Source organism: Anneissia japonica, unplaced genomic scaffold (genome assembly GCF_011630105.1).
Source record: "Anneissia japonica isolate Jap-2015-1 unplaced genomic scaffold, ASM1163010v1 scaffold522_len1101056_cov227, whole genome shotgun sequence".
Classification (NCBI taxonomy): Eukaryota; Metazoa; Echinodermata; class Crinoidea; order Comatulida; family Comatulidae; genus Anneissia; species Anneissia japonica.
This window is the reverse complement of record NW_022756123.1, coordinates 261,999-271,484: the sequence shown is the minus strand read 5'-3', so window position 1 is coordinate 271,484 and position 9,486 is coordinate 261,999. Positions and strand designations below refer to the sequence as shown.

Here is a 9,486-nt window from a genome sequence, read left to right as displayed (position 1 = left end):
AGTTTTGTTGTTTGTTTTTTTATTTTCTATCCGGTCTCTCAGCTCGGGTTGGCCCCACAAATCTACCAGGTCAGCAGTTTCCTGGTCGCTCCAAATCAATCGCATTATTATTAATTAAAATTTGAATTAAGGTTTATGAAAAGTAATGATTGCGTCTTGATTGAACACACATGAAGAACTCGCGGGTTTTTTTTATTCAAGAACTTCTAAACGCAACGGCGTCATCGACTGTGATTGGTCGACAGCCGACGAGGAAATGTCAATCTCGGTCACGCCATGGTCAATATGGGTGCTGAGCCGGGGATCGAGATAGGTAGATTGAGATCGAGGTCACGCCAGGCGCGAGTCGGTGCAGATGCGGTCACATTACGAAAATCTCACCCGCGGTGAGTCAAGCCAGGCTTGAAACTCTAGTGTGACCGTAGCCTAAGTGAGGCAGCCTTCATGAAGTAATTTGTTTATTGACGCTCGTTTCATTACGTCATAGGCCTATAATACATCATTTTGTTATATCCAAATTATTGTACTTTATAAAACAATGAAGAAATGACAAATTCCAGCATTTTAAAGACTAAAGCCCTGTCCAGACTATCAAATTTTAATTCCAGCATTTTAAAGACTAAAGCCCTGTCCAGACTATCAAATTTTATTTGACAATGACAAATTCCAGCATTTTAAAGACTAAAGCCCTGTCCAGACTATCAAATTTTATTTGACAATGACAAATTTCAGCATTTTAAAGACTAAAGCCCTGTCCAGACTATCAAATTTTATTTGACAATGACAAATTGCAGCATTTTAAAGACTAAAGCCCTGTCTAGACTATCAAATTTTATTTGACAAAAAACATGTAACATGCCTGAACATGGTCATTATGACATCACATCATGACCATTAGGCCTTTCTAATTCTCTGCAGATAATCATCAACGCATGTTTAGCCTCTGTGTGAGGGCAGTTGCTGTGAGCATAGAGCAAAGAAACAGTGTTGTCAGATGGACCAGTACACCGGGGTAACCCCCTACTCGTCTTGAAAGATGTACTGTGTTCCTTATAGGGCACAAGCCAATTGTGTACACTGGGCTTTCCTTTCCGAGTAGATTTCCTCCGCCGCCAGAGCCACAGGCGAGCGTGCCGTTCGAACCAGCTCCGATATTATAGATGTAGGTTGCGGGTAATTAACCTTAACCGTTCGGGCACATCATGACTATATATGGGCATACCACAGTTGTTTTTTTGTTTGTTTGTTTGTTTGTTTGTTTGTTTTTTTTTTTTGTAGCATGCGATAGTGTGGACAAGGATTAACTTTGTAGGCTATAGGCCTATCCTGTATATTCAACACTGTTTAACTATATAATGGCTTTATAACAATATCTTTTCAAAACAATTGAATAGAGTAGAATAAATGACAATAAGACAATAAAATATGCAGTAAATATTATGGACCTTTTATAATTAATTTCAGATTTGGTTTGGTGACAGCGCTTCAGGCCTATCATGCGCTTACGTTACGCAAACTGCTAGTTAAAATCTCCTCTTCAATAGGCCTTTACTAAGCCTATACAATATGTATAATATACACATTGGTTTTAGTAATACATTAAATCTATGAAGTGGCTGTAATGCAAACTAATATGATCCACTTGAACACTTGTTATAATTGACAAGATAGCTTGACAAATACTCTTACTGAGTTTTACCTGTATCAGAATTGCTATTGTGTCACGTTGCGTAGACCAATACTAAATTCCCTTGAAATGCATATCAAAATCAACAACACATCGAAATGTACTTAACAACTTAGATATTGTATCACGCACGCTTTCACTTCAATAAACGGGGTATCATGCCTACTACCTGCCTATGTTAATGACGCTGTTAATAATAATAATAATAATAAGACATTGATTATGGACATGGTAACGATGTCTAATGATAATGATGATGACGATGATGATGACGAAGATGAAGAACATGATGATGATGATGGTGATGATGATGATGAAGATGAAGAACATGATGATGATGATGATGATGATGAAGAACATGATGATGATGATGACGATGATGCTGTGTGTGAATGAATAACTTTCAACTTTCCTTCATTGACATTCATCAAAACATAATTATATCGTCAAATTGAATTAATTCAATAATTAATTGAATAAATAGAATGACGATGATGATGATGATAATGTGGATGATAATAATGACGACGACATGGAGTGAATGAATGAATGGATAAAGTGAATGAATTAATAAATGCTGAGGATGGCAGGCCCAGCTCCCCGTTTTGGTATAGATTTTAAAATTTAAATGCATAACGATGCTATACATTGAAATAATCACTACTCACTTATCTAAAAAATGTTGTGTCCCCACCCCCTGGATCCTCTACTAAATGGTAATTATGATGAGGACAATGATAATGATGATAGTAATGATGATGATAATGATGATGATAATGTGAGAGGTTTGTGTCTGCTATAGGCTATAAGTAGATTTATTATTATAAATAGGCGTATGCAAAAACTCATACGACAATAGCATTCATGAATGGAGTATTTGCGAGGGGTACCTGGTACAATTAACAAGTGTTTCGCAAACACTAATAAATCATGCCATATTATTTAATTAAATAATGACAATATCACAATAACAGATTAATTATATTTGAAAACTTCATCACACGCCATGTGACGTTGATAACATGATGCATATCATTACCATTTGAAGAACTTGTCAACCAATCACTGTTTATCATGAATAATCAAAACGTCTCCCAGTTTTGTATAAATAGACGCTTTGGGTTATAGTAATTAGAAGCCACTTTCATTTGATTTTGAACGTGAACATGGCCCTCAAAATGACATCCTCGTCGCTTCACCAGACGCTACTCCAAGCTGTCTTCATCCTGTTTTTAAACTTCTTACCAGCGATTGATTCATCCGAATTTACGCCGGAGGAGGCAATGCAGATTGTGGATAAACACAATGAGTTGAGATCACAGGTTCAGCCTGAGGCGGCTAACATGCGATATATGGTATGTTAGATACTTTTTCTGTATAATAATTAATTGAACAATTAAATCTTTTAATTGGTCCCTAAGCCGCCTGTACGGAAGATACGCCACTGATATTCGGTAAATATATGTTTTATCAAATAATTGTTATCTAGTTTTTGCTTGATTTTTTTTTAGATAAAAATTTAATTTTTTAGAACTTAGTAGATGCATTTTATTACTGTTACAAACCTCCACACACCAAATCAGTCATAAATAATCTGTAAAGTGTATCATAAACATTTTTCGATTTTGAGGCCATTTACTAGAGCCTACCATCTTTTTGTTTGATTAAGCTTTATCAGATTTTATGTTACAAATAAATGTGATATGCCCATATTTGGGAGTTATATGACATCTTCAAGCCCATATATGGGCACATCGCACAAATTTGTCACATAATATTTAATAGTTTGGGCAGAGCATTACATATTTTTTTTTATTTGTTAAAATTTTGCCACTGCAGTACCCCAAGATGGTATATTCACATTAGCTCGTATTAGGGATTATGATTTATCGTCTATATACACTCATATAGGATTATCATTCAACTCTTAATTATTGTTGACGAGAGAGAGTGCAGCCTTAGAGAGAGCAGCTTAGCTTAGTCGGCTAATCTGGTGGTAGCCACTGTGTGTGCGCTGAACCGTGGGGATCTCTAGGTCCCCGGTTCAATTCCAGTAGCGCACCGTGCACCGTAGCGTAGTGCACGTTAAAGAACACAGTACACTCTTCAGAAAAGAGTAGGGGATTGTGTCCCAGTGTACTGTCCAATCACCACCAGAAGGACCCCACTGGAAATAAGTCTTCTAGACTTTCGTGGGCTATCCTTGATGTTTACACCGAATAAATCCAATCCAATCCAATCCAATCCAGTTGATGAGTGCAAGATGGATACCTCTTTTAATATTATTTATTCGTTCTCTATTAAAAAATAAATAAATTAGACGTTGAGCTTATTATATCGGACTGCTCTGATATTAGTTATATTTTCTGTTTAGGTGTGCCACAAGGGACAGTGTTGATTGCTTATTTAATTATTTTACCTTACGGTATATACACCATGTTAATAAAATGTTATTGTAGTTAATCACGTGGTTAATTAAACGTTTTCGTATTTTGTCAAGCGATTAATTTAATGTTATCGTATTTTGTACAGACTTTTTGTCCAGACTAAAGAACATTATTAAGGAATTATGGTATTAAAATTATATTAAAATATGGAAATATTCAGTACATATTGTAGTTTCTGCATGGATAATTGGAATTAATATTTAACACTGGTGTTACAGGCGTGAGTAATCGATTCACCGGCTGAAGTGTGAAAAAGTAAGTTTTCTTGCATGAATATTATATGTAATGTATATTTAAATTTGATTTTCAAACTCTAATTTTATTTTTCTATCATGTTTTGACATTTAGAACTGGGACCAACCTCTGGCCAGTATGGCGCAGCAGTATGCAGAGCTATGTATCTGGGACCATGGCCAGGTGGAGAACAACACCTCGTCATTTTCTCCAATTGGGCAAAACTTGTGGCTTGGAGGTGGTAAGCCCACAAATTCGCCAAGTGGTCTGAGTGCCACACAAGCCTGGTATAATGAGGTTCGATACTACGACTACAACTCGCGCAAATGTTCTGACGGTAAACTGTGTGGTCATTATACTCAGGTACGTCTTGTGGTCCGGGGTACCTGTCATATAGTGGGGACGGTTGGTGCAGCTGTTGCCTTTCGATCTCTTAATATCGAGGTCGGGGTTCAAACATTCGTTGTTCATTTCTCTTGTTTTACCCATGCTTTATCTAAGTTTGTCTCTGTCCATGGGAGTATCGGTTTGAAACACTTGGGAGGTTTAAATGACCGCGTGGAAAGAGAACTGGCCACGCCTACCACACAATGCCGAGGCTTAGTACTATATAATCAAGTCATACTATGTCTATATAGAGCGTATCGCTCACTAGAGCTGAATTCAATAAATAGGCCTGTGTCATTATTTTTTAAAGTTGGTTTGGGCCGAATCTTATGCACTTGGCTGTGGACGTAATTTTTGTGAAACAGCAGTAGAACCGTCAAAACCTACAAGACCCCCAAGAACAAACGTCTGGATAATAGTTTGCAACTATGGATTGGCGTAAGTTAAAATACTGATTATGTCTAAATATTATTGAACTACTTAATATGAGTATACAACAACAACAACAAGGATGATTATGATGATGATAATAATAATAATAATAATAATAATAATTTAATCATCTACATAATATATATATATATATATATATAATCTATTTTTTCAACACATTTTTTAAAGATTGTTATTGTCTGTCGTGTTTATTTTTTTCAAAGGGTAGGCGGCAGGCGGTAGGCCTGTTGCCACCTGGCCTTTTCTGTGTGAAGCATGGTTTCCCTAAAATTGCTACCCTGTCGCTACAGTGTTTTCAGTGCAATCGTTGTACTGAGTAGCTTAACCAATCTGTAAGTCGTTCTCAATGCTTATAACATCGTGACGTCAGACCAGCAGTGACGCCAGAAATTTGCCGACAAGAGGTCCGCGGTGTCCGACGGAGGGGTCCGAGCCAAGGCGACGACAAAGCCTTGGTCATCAGACCGGAATAAAAAAAATAATCACTGTTAGGTTTCATGGTAGAGTTTTTATAGATAAATTTGGTCCTAAATGTGCTTTTAGACCACGATATTTGGGATTGGCAATCAAAATAGCATTATTTGAATAGACAAATTATTATTTTTTTATTTTTGATCCGACGACCTAGTCGTTCATCGGACGACGGGGGGCAGTGGTGTATCTAGAAACCTTGAAACGTGGGTGCTGATGGAGGTGCAAAGGTAAAGTGGGCGGGGGCTCGATGGTCAGTTGAGAGGCGCTAATTTGGAAAACAAGGTGATTTTTAACTACTTTACTGTTATTTTTGGGGGGCAGAGGGGGGCAGAAATTTTTTTTTGAGATACGCCACTGCATGGGGGTCCAGGCCTGTCCGACGAGTGGGAAAATACCCACCCTGCCTCCCCCCCCCCCACTGGCGACACCACTGCGTCAGACACGTTAAAAATATGAAGGAAACTCAATTCTACTGGCACTTAAATTACCTCAATGCCTTCATGATCAAGTGGTTATGACGTTGTCTCGGGATCGAGTCTGTAGAGGCTGGGTTTTTTCTCCCCCCCCCCTCTTCTGTCACGTTTCAAATTATATATTTTTATATCTATATTTATACATGTATATACACCAAATAAAAAATACAAACTAATGTTTTCATAAACATGTATATTTTATAGTTTGCAGACAAGTCTGCTATAATTGTGGGACACTAGACGAAACAAGCTGCACTTGCGCATGTCAACAAGGCTTTATAGGAGGAGACTGCTCAAGTAAGTTTATTTATTTATTTATTTATTGCATTACAACAACCGGTCGACTGCACTTCCTAGTTATCTACTCCACCTTATCAAATATCTCTCTGTATTCACTCCAAGTGGAAGAAATCACCGGGAGCCAAAATTCATGTGACATCATCAATACCAAAAGTATAACCACTTCGATCCTATTGATGATATAGACATCGATCCGCTCCGATCGTTTATTGTCGAAAATGAACCAGATATTCGTTCACCCTGCTTTGTCCCATGCGCGGCATAGACGGTATATTAAACGAATAATATATAATATTAAACTGTACTAGTACCGGTAATGAATTTGATGATAATATAGAAACGTTGTGCGTTTTCTACGTATATCACGTTAATACCTATCTTAACTAGATTAAATATTTACTTAGGTCCATGTGAAGACACTCACAGGTATTGTGGGCATGGCTGGTATCGTCCACAGTGTAGTTACTATCAGCCAGCAATCAATAAGTGCCCTAAAATGTGCGGCTTTTGTGGTAAGAAGATAATTATTATAATATATTATATTAAGCGACAATATTATAATACGGTTTCAACATATGCATATGGTTATTGTGTGTAGTACTGTGACTCGGCCTATATTCAGCTTGCGTCTCAAAGTACAATTAAAAAAAAAAGAACACATTTTATAAGAACACTGAGGCTGAAATTGCTTAAAAATTAAGAACAAAATAAGAACAAATTGAGGCTGAGGTAAAATTTCCAATGAGATTTTTATTTTTAAAAAAACTTAAAAATATATCTGTACCTTATGTGCAGTAGGTGTGACTATGTAATACCCTCTATAATACAGTACAGGAGGTGTATACCTACTTGTCATTTGGGGCCATTTTTACCGGGGCCTTTTTTCTGGGGACGTTTTTTCAGCGCCCTTTTTTCGCGACCCATTCTGTTGGGATTACTTTTGCTTTCGGTCACACTGATCAAATAAAACACAAGACTGCATGATAGCGCTTGGGTATTATTTATTAGAAAACTCGATTGCTCTGAACAAACTCACTGTTCGCAAATAATGCCCATCATAGATTCTATATGAAAAAAAATGACAACTTTATGGGAATGCATAACTAAAGTTCCATATCCGGAAGCGGACTAATAATTGTTCCGTACGTTTACATTATTGACTCTAATCTATTTTGTTTTAAAAATTGTGAGTCGTGTTGACATAGGGTTGGACACCTTCTTCGACTTCTTTCTTTCTGGCGCCATCACAGTATTAGCGGTTAATTTAATTAAGGAGCTATACTAAACATTACATTGAATTACAATTTTAATAAAGTGGTTAATTATGATTTTGATTTTTAAAAAAGTGGTTAATTATGATAACGTGATTAATTATAATTGTAATAATAATGATAATGTTAATTATAACAACGTGATTAAAACGCTGTTTATTCATTTTTATTGCAGTTGATCCAGATCCTAATTTCGTTTGTGGTAAGTTGGAGATTAAATTTATTTCAATTGAATATTTTAATGCATTTGTGTACAACAATTCTTTAATTTAAAGGACAAAATGCTGTACATGTCACGTGTTTAATGAGCAACCAATCGTTTTTCTTTTATTATAGAAAATCCATAAGATTTGGAGAAATGAATCAACTGACACCCGCTACAGCTCATCGCATTTCCACTCAATTTAACTTTTTGATGATATCATAATTATGCCTATACTGGAGTTGATTTTGCAGTATCGAAATAAATAATGATGCATTTTGAAAGTGCGTTTCATATTGTCGACTTTACTTTAACTATTGTTGTGATAATAAAGTTGCATTTATTGTTGGTCTTCATAAATGGATAAAAATAGTTACGCCAATCATAGACTGCACTGTAGAAGCCAACAATCAAATCAATGTTGCTTGGCAGCCTAGTACCACTATATATTTTACTTCTCAAATTAATAGTGCATCGTACCCTGACACTAAGAGTACATAATTGTATTGTTAAGTTATATTTAACAGTTGTTCCATGTTATAGAGATTTCAATGGCTTTAGAATATTTTCTAAAAAAATGGTTTGCCCTTTATCGTAAATGCTGGCAGCAGATATTTAAACTAATCTTTCAGCTATACAGAGCATAAAAGAACAAGACAGCATTAACATATTTTCAAACTGCTTTTTTTACATGCGATACAACACAAAATTCTTTTTCTAAAGTAAATGAATACAAGAACAGCTTTTAAAGATTATACAGTTAAACAGACTTTAAAATTTTATACAAGAACGCGCCTGATAGATAAAATATTTTCTGGGTCAAGGTAAGATGCTTATGAAATTCATAGATATTTGTTATATTAAACTTTGCCAACTGTGTTTTATCCTTCTGAACTTTCTTGTTTTAGAAACGCTACACTGCATCCTGGATACTTTGCTGAATAATTATTAATGTGACTATTTCCCCATAAATAATAACAATGATAATAATAATAATAATAATAATAATAATAATAATAATAATAATAATAATACAAAATCTATTCCTGAGAACACACAAAAGGCACTTAAATAAATTTATTTACTGCGAGTTAAAATAAAAATGTAAGCTACAGTATTGTTATTTTGATTCTTTGATGGTGGTCTGCCACAATACAGAAACTTAGTCAAGTTTCTTTCCTCTACTTACTTAAAACGTTTAAGGAAATATATATAATGTTATTATTGTTATATAGGCCTACAACCACCAATAATTCAAGGTCAACCGAAACGAAGTTCACCACATCGCCTACAATACATCACCATATACCGGAACGTTCATGTCAAACAACATGTAGGCCTACAGTTAAGTTAAAAAGGACAAATTAGAGTTTCAAGCTATGTCTCATTTGGAGATACCTACCTTCCATAGGCATCTCATGTTTTTGTAACCAGCATTTATGAGACTAATTTGTGGATACTGTATGTCATATAGACATTTTATTCGATTTTTTTGTTTCCACTTACATCTGTTTTATTTTGCGTATATATATATATATATATATATATCTGTCTCTTA

The 9,486-nt window shown here is 35.5% G+C and overlaps 1 protein-coding gene and 1 long non-coding RNA gene across 2 annotated transcripts in view; both read left to right on the top strand.

The window, feature by feature from the left end:
• Positions 1 to 2,809: 2,809 nt before the first annotated feature.
• The window catches only part of LOC117124024, a 16,124-nt gene continuing 9,447 nt past the window's right edge, over positions 2,810 to 9,486 (top strand). Inside the window, exons 1-6 of the mRNA XM_033270146.1 lie at positions 2,810 to 3,042; positions 4,483 to 4,731; positions 5,066 to 5,195; positions 6,360 to 6,452; positions 6,860 to 6,967; positions 7,902 to 7,921. Coding sequence (XP_033126037.1) covers positions 2,854 to 3,042; positions 4,483 to 4,731; positions 5,066 to 5,195; positions 6,360 to 6,452; positions 6,860 to 6,967; positions 7,902 to 7,921 — 789 coding nt within the window. The 5' untranslated portion in view covers positions 2,810 to 2,853. The remainder of the gene's footprint in view (positions 3,043 to 4,482; positions 4,732 to 5,065; positions 5,196 to 6,359; positions 6,453 to 6,859; positions 6,968 to 7,901; positions 7,922 to 9,486) is intronic.
• LOC117124080 lies at positions 6,297 to 8,212 on the top strand. The gene is made up of 4 exons (XR_004447921.1): positions 6,297 to 6,452; positions 6,860 to 6,967; positions 7,902 to 7,928; positions 8,063 to 8,212. It is a non-coding gene; the product is annotated as an uncharacterized LOC117124080 (long non-coding RNA).